Genomic DNA, 18,914 nt, shown 5'->3' on the forward strand with positions numbered 1-18,914 from the left:
TATAATATATATATATATATATATATATATATATATATATATATATATATATATATATAAAAGAAATAAAAAAATACAAGGATAAAACAAAAGCTCGGTAGCATTAGGTTTAGAAAAATATATATATTTAAACACAGAACTTGGCGGCCATTTTGGTTGTCAAAAATGGACAAACTGTTACATATAGTACTTTCTAGCCCTGACACAACATATATATATATATACAGGACAAGGCCAGACGACAATAGCTAACAGTCAAACGTCAGACTTGTTTATATCAGAGTTGTAACTCATTTCCCTTGGAATGTGGCCTGAATTGTTATTTATATCGGTTACTGCAACTAGCAGCTGTATGTCTCTACGGCTAGCTATGCTTCATTTTGAACCAAAGCTAGACTTCAAATCAGAATCTAGGGACAACATTGACTCAGCAATACTTAGTAGGCGATACGTAACATATATTCGAAGATTCCAGTACAAGTTCACGTAAACTACCGGGTACCCGCCTATCGGCTATCACGTGACAAAATACTTTACGGACGATGGCTAGAAATAATCGAAAACGTCGAATCACAAAAGCCGGACACCGACTCACCGTAAGGTTCGTCTTATAGTTTTACTGATTGCTTTAATATATTAATATGATTTGATTTCTGTTTAGTTTAAACATTTATAATATTTTTAATTTTGTATATCATTTTTATTGCAAGTTTGGAAGAAAATATAATCACAATTAAAGGTTTTTCCCCAATATATCTATCTATCTATCTATCTATCTATCTATCTATCTCTCTCTCTCTCTCTCTCTCTCTCTCTCTCTCTCTCTCTCTCTCTCTCTCTCTCTCTCTCTCTCTCTCTCTCTCTCTCTCACACACACACACACACACACACACACACTCTCACTGTCTCATTCTATATCTTTCTCTCTGTGTATCTTTTTCTGTGTCTCACTCTCTCTCTTTCTCTCTCGCTCTTCTCTCTCTCTCTCTCTCTCTCTCTCTCTCTCTCTCTCTCTCTCTCTCTCTCTCTCTCTATATATATAATATTGATTGTGATTTTATTATTGAATTTCCGTAGAAGACACGATTCCCTTTTTAATTTTTAATGTTTTAATTTTAACTGTATTTGCTGGTAGTTTTATGTTTCTGTTATTTTACTTGCCAGCTACTTCAAATGACGAAAAAAGCAATATAATATAAGTCAAAAAATCAAAAAGGAATTGTGACTTCATAGGAGGCTTTTACTTATTTCTGTCTATCTATCTATCTATCTATCTATCTGTCTATCTAAACTGATTGGGGTTTTCTCATTCCAACCAGTGCACCGCAACTGGTCAAAGGCTGTGGTGTGTGCTTTCCTGTCTGTGGGAAAGAGCATATAAAAGATCCCTTGCTGCATTAGGAAACTTATAGCGGATTTCCGCTGATGACTACTGAGTCAGAATTACCACATATTTGACACCCAATAGCCGATGACTAATTAAGCGATGTGCTCTAGTCGTGTCGTTAAAGAACAAAAATCTATCTATCTATCTATCTATCTATCTATCTATCTGTCTGTGGTCTGTCTGTCTTTCTTTCTTTCTCTATCTGTCTGTCTGTCTGTCTCTCGCTCTCTCTCTCTCTCTCTCTCTCTCTCTCTCTCTCTCTCTCTCTCTGTCTCTCTCTCTCTCTCCCTCTGTCTTTCTCTCTCTGTCTCTCTCTCTGTCTCTGTCTCTCTCTCTGTCTCTGTCTCTCTCTCCCTCTCCCTCTCTCTCTCTGTCTCTGTCTCTCTCTCTCTCTCTCTCTCTCTCTCTCTCTCTCTCTCTCTCTCTCTCTCTCTCTCTCTCTGTGTGTGTGTGTTTGTTAGTCTCTGTGTGTGTGAATATATATTTTTTCATGGTCCCTTTTTAAATATCACTATAGGAAATATCCCTGTTCAAACCGGATTTGTTTCTTTTAGAGGGGTTCCACTATATATATATATATACTACTCAAAAGAATTTAAGGGTCAGACGATATTTTCGACATTATTTTCTGAATGTCAATTATATTAGCTAGACCACAATGTCACGCATGGTATTGTTCCATTTTGACGAAAGTGGGTCTAAGCAACCCATAAATGAATTAAAATCCACTGTCATTGACACTGTCGACTAGTTCTAATGGCGAAAACATGCTTACATTTGCACGTAAATTAGGGCGAAAGCGAAAGGTCTGCTAAGTGCCCATAACTTGCTTTTTCACAAAGCGCTTCATTTGCACGCTTTGCACGTGTATTCCATGTTCCCAATGCTGAATTTCCGTATAATTGGAGCTTGCGTTCGTGTACGGTGCACACTCCAAATTCGACAATGGTACGACGTCAACTGACTATCGAAGATCGAGGAAGGGCTATTGCTTGGCTTCAGGATGGCAATACGCAAAGAAATGTTGCTCTGAGACTTGGTGTCAGTCAGAGTGTCGTTGGCCGACTGTGGCAACGGTACCAAGCAACGAATTCTGTTCGAAATCGTCCACGTTCGGGAAGACCCCGAAGCACTACAAATAGAGAGGACCGCTAATCACCAATATGGCTTTACGTCAACGCACAACCACTGCACGCCGATTACGTGACAATCTGCGGACTGGACTGGAACTCGAGTGTCTGATCAAACCATACGCAATCGTCTGAGAGCCAATAATCTACGCTGCCGTCGCCAGGCTGTTCGACCACCACTCCTACCACGTCACAGAACGGCCAGACGTCACTGGTGCACGCTTCATCTGCGGTGGCAACGTGTTCAGTGGGGTCGAGTGATGTTCACTGATGAGTCCAGGTTTAGTCTCCAGTTCAACGACGGTCAGGTTCATGTCTACAGACGTCCTGGGGAGCGCTTCGCTGACGTTAACGTTAGACAACGTCACCGGTTCGGTGGTGGCAGCGTCATGGTGTGGGGCGGCATCTCTATCCACCACAGGACCCCTCTCTATGTGGTGGATGGCAATCTGAATGGAATCCGCTATCTGAATGAGATTATCCGGCCGTTGGTTCTCCCAGGCCTTCAGCAGATTGGCGGAGGGGCAGTTCTGCAGGATGACAATGCCAGACCCCACCGCGCCAGGGTGGTAACGGACTTTCTCAGACAACAAGGTATCGCCAGGATGGATTGGCCAGCATATTCGCCTGACTTGGCCCCAATAGAGCACGCCTGGGACGAATTAGGCAGGAGAGTTCGGGATAACCATGCCCCTCCGGCCAACCTTCATGATCTGGGTCAACTTCCTATGGCAGAGTGGCAGGCCATTCCCCAAGAGTTCTTCAGACGTCTGATCAACAGCATGAGGCAACAATGTGTCGAGTGTATTCGCGCCAGGGGTGGATTCACACACTATTAAACGAATGTTCTAATTGGTAAAATCCATGTTTGACGACCTTCAACTTTGACAGCATGTCATGTGACTTTCTTGTATACAGTGACGTTTATTTGTGGTTTTTTGTAAATATGGAACAATAAATTAAATTTTTGGTGTAGTTTACATCATCAATCTAATACACTCTGAAACTTATTTGGTTATAAATTTTTGACCCTTAAATTCTTTTGAGTAGTATATATAGTAAAACATTCACGAAGCTACGCGTCTGGATATCGTCTTGTCGGTTCATACTTGCATGGACCAAAAACTAATTGTGGTCAATTCTTAAATGCACACACACACACACACACACACACACACACACATCATATTGTATATTAATTAATTATTATCAATATAATTTATATATATATTATCTATATAATTTTTAACATTTGACATAAATAAGATTTAATTTAAAAGTTTTGATATGTTTTCATATTGTTCATTCGTTATAAAGGTTAGTGTCATAATAGATTTTCATTATACAAAGTCACTAAATATAATTTCATCAACGATACATATCAACATTACCTTTATAACCATCACCATCACAACCCTACAAGTAATCATCACTATTAGCCTGAGTAGTCCTTAATTAACATAACTTAATTATCCCAGTAAATTATAATAGTATGCTAGAAATTGTTTTAACCTTAAACAAAATGTTAGTTGGTGATTTAAAATATATATAATCATTCACGATGATTTGCAGGGCCGGATTTAGACCTGGGGGGGGGGGGGGGGGGCGGTTCGGGGACCCCTCAACATAGACATTAAATTACATGACAAATAAAAAAAATGAACTAATTTTATAATTATTACATTTTTTAAATAAAGGAAGTCCTTATTTTGGGTTCCCTTCTGGCAGTGGGAGGGGGGGGGGGCGCAATTGCCCCCCTTTGCCCCCTTATAAATCCGGCACTGATGATTTGAATGCTTGTTATTTTTGTAATGTCTTTTATTAAACTGTAATCGTAAGTTTAGGATTTATGTTTCTTATTAAATATTATCATACTTGGGGGTTTCAATGTTTCTTGTTAAGTTGCAACCATACCTTAGAACTTAATGTTTGTTATTAAAGGTTTCTAAGTAAAATATAATTATACCTTGGGACTTTCATGCTTACGAACACAGAACACATCTTTATTTACACTCAGATCACATAACAAGTGATACATGAGCACCTAGTTACAGTATGTGCAATATAATAATACAGCAGTTCTACATATACAATATAATAATACAATATTAACGTGGTGACATAAATGTTCTCATAATGTTATCTAAAAATTTACAAGTATTATTTAATAAAGTAATATTCGTTTTAAGGGACAGACTCTAGTTTCAACCTGAGAAAATGAAAACTAAGTTTAGTTAATCTACAAACCTGAAACACATTTGGAACAGTTACATTTGAGTGAAACATGAGTCTGTGATTTTGAAATGGTAAAATACCCTCTAAAAATAGACTAAAACTCGACTCCATAACTGTTACTTCTCAGACGCACGCGCGTTTTTAAAAATATGAGAAATGAATTTTGTTATATTAAAAACACCATGATTACCAAACACACTTCGAAAGTATGGAAACTGATAATCTAAACCATAAAATCTAAGTAAAGTATGATTTCAGTTTTAAAAACTAGGGTATGTCCCTTTAATGAAAATAATAATTAAACAAATACTGTAAGTGCAAGACCACTGTGTTATTACGAAATAATAAAACTGACGAACTATTCCAAATAAAGGTGTGACGAAGACCTTGACATATTTACGTCACCGCGATGCCTTTCTAGGCCACACTGACGCATATCGATATCGGCTTCTAATTGTGTCTCGTTCTGTACACAAGGTAGGGTCATAATGAAGTATATTTATGAGATTGACGTATAGGCATGTTTGTTGAGGGCGAGACACATTTATGAATGATAAGCGATACTTAAATTAACATTACTATATTTAACAATTTACACATAATGGTTTTCGTTTCATTTGAATAGACTTTGACATATTAGAACACATCTATTCTTGGCCGACTAAGGTTTCCTTACATAAAGTTTGTTTTTTCGTTATTTTTATTTGGTGGCAATTATTAAATGTGACGTCGTATCTATCTATAAACAACAACTACAACAACAATTGAAATGTTTACAAAATATAATGTCAAACAGTTACGTAATTTACAGTATGTGTTAAGTGTTGTTTAGCATTCGTTCGTATATTGAATACAAAAAGAAAACATTTTTGAAAGTAAAATTTGAAACATAATATAAATAGAATAGTTTTAATCATTCATTCATTATTCACCACAGCTCCGTACATTGTTTTAATAAAAATCTTGAATCAATGTCGATCGTTCATATATCTTTGGCCGGCACCAAATAGTCGATTTTCTTTATTTTGTATTGGGATGTCGTTTAGCGTTCATTTCATTTAGTTTCATTTCCAAGCCTTTTGGAAATGGGGTTTGTTAGGGGCGGGGGCCCGTGTTCCCATTTGAGAACGAAAATGTACGGGGTTTTATTATATTACTTGTGGCGTAGGAAGCGGGGTGGTGGGGGAGGTGGGGAATGTGCCCCCCCCCCATTTTGTAGCAGCAGCGATCGACCGATGGGTTTTATATATTTATACATGTGTGTGTGTGTGTTTGTGTGTGTGTGTATGTTTGTGTGTGTGTGTGTGTGTGTGTTTGTGTGTGTGTGTGTGTGTGTGTGTGTGTGTGTGTGTGTGTGTGTGTGTGTGTTTGTGTGTGTGTGTGTGTGTGTGTGTGTGTGTGTGCCACCCACGTTTTGACACCTTCCTACACCCAAGGGCGGGACGTAGCCCAGTAGTAAAGCGCTCGCTCGATGTGCAGTCGGTCTGGGATCGATCCCCGTAGGTAGGCCCATTGGGTTATTTCTCGTTTCAGCCAGTGCACCACATTTTTGACAGGGTAGGAACAGAGGAGGGATGTAAAAAATGCCCCCCCCCCCCCCCACACACACACACATTCGACTAGAAACAGCGCTCCTACACTGGAGGTTATGCCTTCCCCCAGATGTTGTTCCTACGGGCCTGATGTAGTCAGACAAGCATGCACCTTTAATGATCTTGTTTTGTAATTATTTATGCCATTCTAGGAACAGAACACTCCTGCTATGTTTCCCAGGTCAATGTTAAAGAGTATAGGCGCACCGCTGGCGTCGTTCTCGAATGTTTGGTGTTCCACCACGGCCAGGGCGCCCGCCGCCCTACGCCCTGCAGCCCTAGCGGATGAGTGTCATGATGGGAACTTATCGTCTGCTGTTACAAGACCTCGGCCGTTTGAAGACATGCCCGGCCCCCGGGCTCTGCCCATCATTGGAACACAGTGGATGCATTATCCAGGAGGTGAGAGTTGTTATTTGTGTAAATTATTTCACTCGTGGGAAATACATTTGATAATAATTGTAACTCGTGTATTACACTCTATATGTATAATTATAGGAAGTGTAAAGTATTATTATTAAGCTCGCGACAAGTGAAAATGATTTCACTCGGGACATAAGTTTGATAATAAATGGTAATTAGTTATTATCCTCTATAGGTATTACTATCTATTTATGGCCGAAAATCGCCAATGCCATAAGGAAATTAGCTTTTGACTAAAACAAATACAATGACTATGAATGACTCTTCTCGTTCGAGACACTCGTATTGTGTGGCGTCACCTTAACAGCCACGCATGTAGTATTCTCTGTATAACTATTACTATTAAAATAGTATATACAGTAAAGCACACTTTTAATGAACATGCTTAGAACGAATTACTTCATAGAACGAACGGATCGTAAAGTCACGTTTTATTTCCCTATATATTAATGACCAACTAATGCAAATGTGTACACTATATAGCTAACTATCATGAACCCTTCCAGTTCGTTATAAGAGTACTTTATTGTACTACATTTTTTCTTTATGTCAGGACCTTTATACGGTATGACGCGACGAGACAAGTACGCGAGGCTTCAAGAGCTGTATGGTGACGTCATCAAAGAAAACATCGTACCGGGCATCCTGACTTTGGTGCACGTTTTTAATCCAAGGGACATTGAAACTATTTTTAGACATGAAGGCAAATATCCAATCAGACAGGCGTTTTTCATGCTGAAGAGATACAATGAGAAATACAACAACAACGTCTCGGGTGTTCTTAGCAGGTGAGTCCCAATTCCACGGAGCGATCAATTCTTAAATGTTCCAAGACGTTATATTCACCCTAAAACTACGGTCGTGGGTCCCGTTTTACGAAGCGATCTTAGCGCTAAGATAGCTTCGTATAACGGGGCCCAGATATACTACCCCGCCCCACTCACCTCTTACAAAACGAAAACTATGAAAAGTTTTTAAACTGGACAATAAATTGGCCCCTCCTCAACGTTGTAGGATACGATTAGGATCCTTTACCGTAGTCGTAGGGGCCATAGACGTACGGACTCCCATTTTTATAGCGGGGCAGGCTGGCTTTTGCCCGAATTAAAGGGAAATGCCTGAATCTGAATAACAAGTTATTTATATTCGCGTTACTATTAGCATTACAGCATTTTTGCCCGAATTATAGATTTTATTCCAGCACCTGTCTCGTACGCTTATGGTAGAGGCTCCCATTATTGTAGGGAACAGGCTGACCTTTGCCCTAATTAAGTGAATATGTCCGAATCTGGATAGCAACATTTTATTCTTACAACTAATATTATGTGTAGAATGATGGAGGTACATGATGAAAATGTTTCAGGCCAACTTGTTTTGCCCGAATATCTCAATCGTTTATTCACGAATTTGAGGAATTTGAGTTGCGCCCCCTGCCCCTTCCCACCGTCTCGTACGAATACGCCCTCCACGCACACATATATTGACGGAAAGAAATAAGGGCGCACACCAGCACTAAGAGGAAAGAGTAACGGCAAGCAAAACCGTCACCCATAGCATCATGGCGATACCCGTGTTGCCGACACCCATAGCATCATGGCGATACCCGTGTTGCCGACACCCATAGCATCATGGCGATACCCGTGTTGCCGACACCCATAGCATCACCATAGCATCATGGCGATACCCGTGTTGCCGACACCCATAGCATCATGGCGATACCCGTGTTGCCGACACCCATAGCATCATGGCGATACCCGTGTAGCCGACACCCATAGAATCATGGCGATACCCGTGTTGCCGACACCCATAGCATCATGGCGATACCCGTGTTGCCGACATAAATACCACAGTACTGGCATTCAGTCCTATATTACAACTTGGGGCGGGACGTAGCCCAGTGGTAAAGCGCTCGCTTGACACGCTGTCGGTCTAAGATTGATCCCAGTCGGTGGTGGGCCCATTGGGCTATTTCTCGTTCCAGCCAGTACACCGCGACTGGTATACTAAAGGCCGTGGTATGTGCTATCCTATCTATGGGATGGTGCATACAAAAGATCCCTTGCTACTAATATAAATATGTAGCGGGTTTCCTCTCTAGGACTATATGTCAGAATTACAAAATATTTGACATCCAATAGCCGATGATTGGTAAATCAATGTGCTATAGTGGTGTCGTTAAACAAAACATAATTTTAACTATATTACATCTTTGTATTTATGCAGACATTACTACGGTACTAGTGAATTCTACAATACCAAGTGTCCCCGTCTTTCTTTATCTCAGTATATTTCTTGCGCATGGTTTGGTCTCTATAAACATTTTGCAAAGGTCCAAATTTAGATCCCTATCTACACTTTCCCCTCCCCTCCCACCCCCTCCAAAAACAGACACAACAGCACATACCACAAACGATGAGTCACCAACCAGCAGTCGAGTCTATCATCCATCCACGTACTAACTAATCTGGTTTAACGCAGTGAAATTGCAGCTTTGATTTGTATCCAGCGAGAAAAATCTAGTGCTCATGCACTTGAAGTATGACATCGCATAAATGACCGACGTGTCACTCAATAACGTTTCCGTTAAAGGCACCATATCGCGCCCACAGAACGTAACATATTTTATTAAAGCTAAAAGAAAGAAGCCACAACTATAGCCTTAAAGGGAATACCCTCTTTCCTGACAGGACACACGGAACCTTTTTCATGACTACAATTGCGTATTAAAGATATGTTTTTGTTTAGAATGTTAGTGTCTATTTAACTAAGGTATCTGTTGACATTCTAATGTTTGTAGTATCCCAAACCGGATTTTACTTCCCAATAGTTTTGTGTGTATGAAGTAAAAAGAAAAATGACTGCTACAAACATTAGCACAGACCGCGATTGGTTATACACGCATTGGGATTCTAAACAAGAACATTTAAAGACGTAAAGACTCTGTTACACGTAACATCTTAAAATGGATGCAAACTTGGGGCAGTCCCTATAATTACTTTTATCTTTCCGCCATTAGCAGCTGTAATCTAAATTCAAAATTAATCACTGCTATTTTGAAATATACTGACAAACAAAAGAAACGCAGATGTCGTTTGAACATTTTAGGTCCATTTATATAAAGTCCACCATAAATGTTTTGGCTGTAATAATCCAAATTGTCCCTGTAATAATTTCTGTCCCGGGTCAGGCCTCTGGCTATCAAGAAACCTGGACCCCGTGCCAGACATGCTCCAAACCTTCATGTTATATGAACATGTTAAAATTACCCGCTCCCCTCCCCCGCCCCATTTTGACAGTCTGTGTAGAAAAGTAATTATAATAAAATATTCGCGTTTCTTTTGTCGGTCAGTATATTCCTATATAATATTGACACATAAAACATGAATAAGCGAAGATCTAGAATTAAATTAACTTTTTCCCCATAGGTTTTTGTTTTCAGTACACTTACCCAGGAGGCAAAACCTATTGTTTTTTCTCGAAAAATGGCCTCGGCATGCTGTAAAAGGTTTGCCACTAAACATCATATCTCTATATATATCTAGGATCACAACCTAGGTGGACAACCTTGCCAACTAACTACTGGAAATGTGTGGGTCGCTGTTAAATACAGTGCCCCTCTGTGATGAGTTCGTCTCTTTTGGAAAGTGTTCACTTTATGTTTGAAGTTCATTCTAAATCCGATGGTGCAAACCATTAAAAAAGCCCACCCCCACCCCACCCCGGCCCTCATTTATTTGTTAGGGAGTCAGCGCGGAAACTAATTTGTATATGTAAATATTGGTAGATTTTTGGAAATATTTTTATCAATTTATATCAATTTAAGGATGGCCATTCGATCAAATAATATTCAAAATCCAAGATGGCTATCATATTGCTCATCATTCAAAATGGCCACCAGAAGTATGAAATGGGTTCACCAAATATAAATCCTCTTAATGTTTTTATCTTGTGTATTTATTGCCATAGCTTTGTAGCATGTTAATAAGCCGATAGAAATGGCAGACACAAACAAAGAAATGTTATCAGATAATAATACCCCTGCGCGTGCTGTAACCTCACCGTGGTGCAGGGGTGTAACATTCTCTTTGAGAATGGCCAATACAGCACAAATTGAAATTTTGAGTAAAAGTCAGTATCTATCTGTGATATTTGTATTTTTGCAGTTCTTTACACTGTTGATCATCACCTTATTTGTTTGCATTACCATAGTTTAACACCCAATAGCCGATGTATTTTTCGTGCTGGGGTGTCGTTAACCATTCATTCATTCATTCAGATAATAATAATATACAGACTTGGTAAAACATGTTCACAAAGAAACATGATACCCACACTGAGTGTGTTATAATTATGCAAGTATTTTAAGAATGTTATCAGATATGGCATGTAATAATATTATACACACTTGGTAAAACATGTTCACAAAAACACAACACCTAAACTGAGTGTGTTAAAATTATGCATGTATTTTGAGAATGTTATCAGATATGGCATTTAATAATATTGCACAGACTTGGTAAAACATGTTTACAAAGAAACATGATATCTAGACTGAGTGTGCATTTTGAGATATTTATCGGGAAATAGTTAATGACTGGCATAATTCATGTGTAAGTTTATCAATGATCTGGTAGTTTTCATAAATTATAATAATGCATTCTTCTTTGTGAGATTTTTTGTGGGAAGGGGACTGATCAACTATGTGATTCATAAATTATGAAAATGTTATATATTTTTTACGTTCACGTTTGTTTTTTGTAAATTTAGTAAGAGGTAAAAATGTTAAAAAGGGTATACGCTACTACAAGCAGTTGTTTAAAGCACCCCTAAGATCAACTTTAGATATATTTCTGATTAGATAAGACTTCACATGCGATGCCCTCGTCCAGCTCCTAATAAACAGAAACCCGTCTTGTCACCGTGTCAGCAGACTCTGGGGGCAGAACGTAGCCCAGTGGTAAAGCGATCGCTTGATGCACAGTTGGTCTAGGATCAATCCCTGTAGGTAGGCCCATTGGGTTATTTCTCTCGTTCTAGCCAGTGGTAAGGCGATCGCTTGATGCACAGTTGGTCCAGGATCAATCCCTGTAGGTAGGCCCATTGGGTTATTTCTCTCGTTCTAGCCAGTGGTAAAGCGATCGCTTGATGCACAGTTGGTCTAGGATCAATCCCTGTAGGTAGGCCCATTGGGTTATTTCTCTCGTTCTAGCCAGTGGTAAAGCGATCGCTTGAACAGTTGGTCCAGGATCAATCCCTGTAGGTAGGCCCTTGGGTTATTTCTCTCGTTCTAGCCAGTGGTAAAGCGATCGCTTGATGCACAGTTGGTCCAGGATCAATCCCTGTAGGTAGGCCCATTGGGTTATTTCTCTCGTTCTAGCCAGTGGTAAAGCGATCGCTTGATGCACAGTTGGTCCAGGATCAATCCCTGTAGGTAGGCCCATTGGGTTATTTCTCTCGTTCTAGCCAGTGGTAAAGCGATCGCTTGATGCACAGTTGGTCCAGGATCAATCCCTGTAGGTAGGCCCATTGGGTTATTTCTCTCGTTCTAGCCAGTGGTAAAGCGATCGCTTGATGCACAGTTGGTCCAGGATCAATCCCTGTAGGTAGGCCCATTGGGTTATTTCTCTCGTTCTAGCCAGTGGTAAAGCGATCGCTTGATGCACAGTTGGTCCAGGATCAATCCCTGTAGGTAGGCCCATTGGGTTATTTCTCTCGTTCTAGCCAGTGGTAAAGCGATCGCTTGATGCACAGTTGGTCCAGGATCATCCCTGTAGGTAGGCCCATTGGGTTATTTCTCTCGTTCTAGCCAGTGGTAAAGCGGTCGCTTGATGCACAGTTGGTCCAGGATCAATCCCTGTAGGTAGGCCCATTGGGTTATTTCTCTCGTTCTAGCCAGTGGTAAAGCGGTCGCTTGATGCACAGTTGGTCCAGGATCAATCCCTGTAGGTAGGCCCATTGGGTTATTTCTCTCGTTCTAGCCAGTGGTAAAGCGGTCGCTTGATGCACAGTTGGTCCAGGATCAATCCCTGTAGGTAGGCCCATTGGGTTATTTCTCTCGTTCTAGCCAGTGGTAAAGCGGTCGCTTGATGCACAGTTGGTCCAGGATCAATCCCTGTAGGTAGGCCCATTGGGTTATTTCTCTCGTTCTAGCCAGTGGTAAAGCGATCGCTTGATGCACAGTTGGTCCAGGATCAATCCCTGTAGGTAGGCCCATTGGGTTATTTCTCTCGTTCTAGCCAGTGGTAAAGCGATCGCTTGATGCACAGTTGGTCCAGGATCAATCCCTGTAGGTAGGCCCATTGGGTTATTTCTCTCGTTCTAGCCAGTGGTAAAGCGATCGCTTTATGCACAGTTGGTCTAGGATCAATCCCTGTAGGTAGGCCCATTGGATTATTTCTCTCGTTCTAGCCAGTGGTAAAGCGATCGCTTGATGCACAGTTGGTCTAGGATCAATCCCTGTAGGTAGGCCCATTGGGTTATTTCTCTCGTTCTAGCCAGTGGTAAAGCGATCGCTTGATGCACAGTTGGTCTAGGATCAATCCCTGTAGGTAGGCCCATTGGGTTATTTCTCTCGTTCTAGCCAGTGGTAAAGCGATCGCTTGATGCACAGTTGGTCCAGGATCAATCCCTGTAGGTAGGCCCATTGGGTTATTTCTCTCGTTCTAGCCAGTGGTAAAGCGATCGCTTGATGCACAGTTGGTCCAGGATCAATCCCTGTAGGTAGGCCCATTGGGTTATTTCTCTCGTTCTAGCCAGTGGTAAAGCGATCGCTTGATGCACAGTTGGTCCAGGATCAATCCCTGTAGGTAGGCCCATTGGGTTATTTCTCTCGTTCTAGCCAGTGGTAAAGCGATCGCTTGATGCACAGTTGGTCCAGGATCAATCCCTGTAGGTAGGCCCATTGGATTATTTCTCTCGTTCTAGCCAGTGGTAAAGCGATCGCTTGATGCACAGTTGGTCCAGGATCAATCCCTGTAGGTAGGCCCATTGGGTTATTTCTCTCGTTCTAGCCAGTGGTAAAGCGATCGCTTGATGCACAGTTGGTCTAGGATCAATCCCTGTAGGTAGGCCCATTGGGTTATTTCTCTCGTTCTAGCCAGTGGTAAAGCGATCGCTTGATGCACAGTTGGTCTAGGATCAATCCCTGTAGGTAGGCCCATTGGGTTATTTCTCTCGTTCTAGCCAGTGGTAAAGCGATCGCTTGATGCACAGTTGGTCCAGGATCAATCCCTGTAGGTAGGCCCATTGGGTTATTTCTCTCGTTCTAGCCAGTGGTAAAGCGGTCGCTTGATGCACAGTTGGTCTAGGATCAATCCCTGTAGGTAGGCCCATTGGGTTATTTCTCTCGTTCTAGCCAGTGGTAAAGCGATCGCTTGATGCACAGTTGGTCCAGGATCAATCCCTGTAGGTAGGCCCATTGGGTTATTTCTCTCGTTCTAGCCAGTGGTAAAGCGATCGCTTGATGCACAGTTGGTCCAGGATCAATCCCTGTAGGTAGGCCCATTGGGTTATTTCTCTCGTTCTAGCCAGTGCACTACGACTGGTAAAGACCGTGGTATGTGATATCTTGTCCGTAGGATGGTATATATAAAAGATCCCTTACTACTAATGGAAAAATGGAAAAGGTTTCCTCTCTAAGACTATATGTATAAAATTACCAAATGTTTGACATGCAATAGCCGATGATTAATAAATTAATGCGATCTAGTTTTGTCGTTAAACAAAACAAACTTTAACTGATAGTTGTAACAATGTGGAAATTGAGAATGTTTCTCCAGAAATTGCATTTTAAAGTCTCAACTAGGAACAGGCATCAGATACACTTGATAAAGTAGTAAAAAATTAAGCACAAAAATCAACACTGCCACACCCTGGATGAATGGTCACATGGATGCACTCATCACCGACATGTGGATCTACTAAATGTTGTCCACTTAAAACATACAGGAATGATGGGGAAGGATTTCCTAAAACAGTTCACCAGTTCCTGTTATGGTGTTTTGGTCTTAACTGCCAAAACTTTGACAAAACATGAGTTAATTGTATGTAGAGATGAGAAATATTAAAAAACTCCGACTCTCTGCTATTTATTAGTAACTCTTGAAAGAAAAATTCCAATGGCTCTCTGAGTGGTGATAAACATGTATTAAAATATCAATGGATCAGATCATGGAAATACCCATCCACGGATTCTCCAAGAAGACAAGTGGTTTGTTGAGTTTGTTCAAGTGGACGAAGGATGCATGTAAATACTTATTTGGCTGCACTCAACATTTCGAGAAATGCACAGAAGCAACGAGTTACAAACATATTGAACTTAGTGCGAAACACGACGAATATCACTTCTGAGACTCAACAACCATCGGTAACAACTTCAGAAACAGATGCAACAAATACAGTGATCGTGTTAATAACAAGTCACATTTAACAAATTAACAGAAAAGAAAAAAAAAAAAGACAAAGGGATAAATTGTTTGCTACAATTCTTGCTGATTTTGACATAATTCCTGTCAATTATCTTGCATCCCCACCCTAACACACTTTCAAATACTGAGCAGACAGGGTTGTGGACTATCTTAATTGACTGCCAGGTACTAGTTCTCTTGATCCTGTGTTTGATGGTTATCGTCCAGAAAGGAGACAGCTGTACTTGAATAAAGAATGACGAGAATCTGTGATCTCGAGCAAATCGTACTAAAGCTGTGAGGATAGGATGATTTTCTTACAAATGGTTGGAACTGGCCATCCTTGATTTGATATAAATCGAGACAACCATTCCACGAATCGACCAACATTTACATATATAAGTCAGTTTTCATACTAATCCCTTAGGAAATAACTGGGTGTTCCGAGGGGTCATGTTGGACACGCTATCAAAACTGAATTAGCACCATCGGATTCCTTGGGGAAAACAAAGAGGAATCAACTGTAAACATAAAGTGAACACTTTCCAAGAAGAGACGAAATCTAAGACTTACTATTGGGCAAGTGGAAAACACTGCGCCAATTTCGTAGAGGTCCATCATATTTAACAGCGAATAACACAATTTCCAGTAGCTTGTTGGCAAGGTTGTCCACCTAGGTTGTGTTGTGATCCTAGATATATGTAGATATCATTTTAGGTGACAAACCTTTTACAGCATGTAGCTTGTTGGCAAGGTTGCCCACCTAGGTTGTGTTGTGATCCTAGATATATGTAGATATCATTTTAGGTGACAAACCTTTTACAGCATGTAGCTTGTTGGCAAGGTTGCCCACCTAGGTTGTGTTGTGATCCTAGATATATGTAGATATCATTTTAGGTGACAAACCTTTTACAGCATGTAGCTTGTTGGCAAGGTTGCCCACCTAGGTTGTGTTGTGATCCTAGATATATGTAGATATCATTTTAGGTGACAAACCTTTTACAGCATGTAGCTTGTTGGCAAGGTTGCCCACCTAGGTTGTGTTGTGATCCTAGATATATGTAGATATCATTTTAGGTGACAAACCTTTTACAGCATGCCGGGTCCGTTTTTCCATTTTGCCCCCTGGGCAACTATACATTCTACAGAGACTGTCTAGTTCAGTATGGTTCACAGAGTTGAACGTGTTAATGCAATCTGGTCCTCTCCAAAAATAATCATCGCTTAAGAACGTAAGCGCACATGGTTATTTTTCCAGTAAAAGATTAAAAACCGTTTTTCGGGAATTGAAATTAACGTCATGTACCCAATACCTGGAAACCGACATTTAATAAATGAAATACAAGCCTGAAAATATATCCGGAATAATTTATTAATTGGCATTTCCAATAAACAAAAGGAATACTGAAAATAGCCTTTCTAATTAATAGTAGTATAAAATTTAACAATACACACTTGTCAGATATTAAAAGCATTGTATGTGGAAATTACATGCACAGTCGTGTTAATATTTTAGTGAATAATGATGTAATTAAAGAATAAAACCATCGTGAAGTTTAGTTTGGTCTCAGTTTGAATGTGGTTCCAGTCACTTCATTCTTAGTAAGTTTATTTTCGCAAACATTAGTGCATGTATATAATTCATTTATGTATCTTTTAAAATTAAAAAACATTTATGTATACTATTGTAGAAAAAAGTATTTCGCCGCTGAAAATGCTATTTTGTATTACACTACTTGCATAATGTCAAGTTATTATACCTCATGTGTAAAGTGTAACCCCGCGGAGTATTGCACCCATTAGGTTGTACTAAACCAAATAACTTCCGACTGGGTCAAAGTTCGAGGTGCACCCAACTTTTGATAGAGACGTTAACACCACAAGTCCTGTGATTGGTGATAAATGTAAGTGTGTTGGTTGTAAAAACCAAAAAAGGTTTCGTCTGGGTGAAAAATGGATCCAATTTTATTTTATCTGGTACCACTGTGTTAAGTAGCCTTGTACTTGAAACATGTATGGGGTACATGTGAAAAAGTACTCAAATTTTGTGTGGAACTAGGGTAGTCATAGACTCTACCCGTTATCTCAGAAATGAGCAGCTTCACCCGCAATGTTTTCTGATTCACATTAAAGGGACATTCCTGAGTTTGCTGCAACTTTTAATATGTTATCGACTAACAGAGCATTTTTAATGACTGGAATTACATATCAAATACATTTTTCTGCATAAAATATCAGTGACTGTATATGAAACGTGTTTCTAATCGTTCTAATATATTTACTAGGTTAAATTTCATTTTATTTCCTAAAATATTATTTTTTCGTACGTACGAAATTATTTGAAAACAGAATCCAGTTTGGGCTTCTTACAACAACCAGAAATACATTGAATATGCAGACACTGATATTCTAAACAAGAAAATATATTTAATATGTAAGTTTAATCGTAGAAATATTTTATTAGTTGGAAAACTCTTACAGTGCAGCAAACTCAGGAATGTCCCTTTAAGGGTGAGGGGTGGTAGTATTTATATCCGTGGTGTTTATGTCGATTAATACGCTGCAGGTAGGAGTTGTGGCCACACATTACTATTGTCTATGGGATTTAATTTGGTAGTTTACACCCTTCAAGAAAAACATAAATCGACTTATACGTGTAGTTGATACACTTTAATTATTATTCAAATAAATCATGTATTTACAGATAACAATAATCAGTACACTTGGGGCGTTATAATGCACTGCAATATAAATTTTTAATAAAAGGTATATATATTAAAAAATCAAAGACCATTTACGTGACAAATATTATAGAGAATACTACATGGGTGGCCGTTAAATACAATGCACCTTACAATGAATTTAAAAGAAAGAAAGAAACATAGAAAGAAAGAAAAAATAACAAACAAAAATAACAACCCAACCCCCCACGAAACCCAACCAACAACGAATGTTAGCGAGTTTGGCATGGTAACGCTTCAAGTGCATCCGGGTACTCGTGCTGACATACACGTTTTATATTCCAATTCCAATTCCAAAAAGGTTAACGTGCACATCCAGAGCAAGCTGTTGTAGCGCACGCCTGCCCTGGGCACAAGTACCGGCCTCGGCCGGTTCCTCCGTCCAGGACAGGAAATGGTTGGGGAGGATGAAGGAGGGACCGCCTGCACTGGCAGGTGCAAGGGAGCACCAGCATTCCAACCGTAGTTGATAACAGGCGGGAGATGGGCATTTTAATGAAGGAAATTTGGCGCAATTTTAATGGTCGTTCTAAAAATAAAAGGTAGGGAGCTACGTATGAGTTTGGATTTTAGTAGGCCGAGAGTAGCTCGTAGTTAAGACCTGCGGATGATGAGGTGTCTCCCTAGGTTGCCCATAGGGCCCTTAGAAAGGGCCTGATCGCTTCTGAACGTTTTATATAGAAATAATTCCATTTTATAATTACTGTTTTGTAATAGGCGTCTGGATTGGTAAAAATGCTATCACGTGATCAAAAAAAAACCCCAACGATCATTCTTCCATGAACGTGAAAAATGCACTTATTCGGTAAACAAATACAAACAGAATGTTATTACCAAAACTACTTTTTATTAATTACGTCAACAACGGAACCCTCAAGGATTCCATCGTTTCTATTTTTATCCCAATATCGTCTACACTGTGAGTGACTGACAATTCGGGCTTTAAACGACTCCGGTTTTGAACTGAGACACAAAATGTATATGACAGGCCACAAATAACG

The 18,914-nt window shown here is 40.0% G+C and overlaps 1 protein-coding gene across 1 annotated transcript in view; it reads left to right on the forward strand.

The window, feature by feature from the left end:
- The first annotated feature begins 453 nt into the window (after positions 1–453).
- LOC121382343 (probable cytochrome P450 12a5, mitochondrial) overlaps positions 454–18,914 on the forward strand; it is a 41,414-nt gene continuing 22,953 nt past the window's right edge. The window contains exons 1-3 of the mRNA XM_041511929.1: positions 454–601; positions 6,497–6,746; positions 7,321–7,555. Coding sequence (XP_041367863.1) covers positions 6,515–6,746; positions 7,321–7,555 — 467 coding nt within the window. The 5' untranslated portion in view covers positions 454–601; positions 6,497–6,514. The remainder of the gene's footprint in view (positions 602–6,496; positions 6,747–7,320; positions 7,556–18,914) is intronic.

This window comes from Gigantopelta aegis, chromosome 9 (genome assembly GCF_016097555.1).
Source record: "Gigantopelta aegis isolate Gae_Host chromosome 9, Gae_host_genome, whole genome shotgun sequence".
NCBI lineage: Eukaryota > Metazoa > Mollusca > Gastropoda > Neomphalida > Peltospiridae > Gigantopelta > Gigantopelta aegis.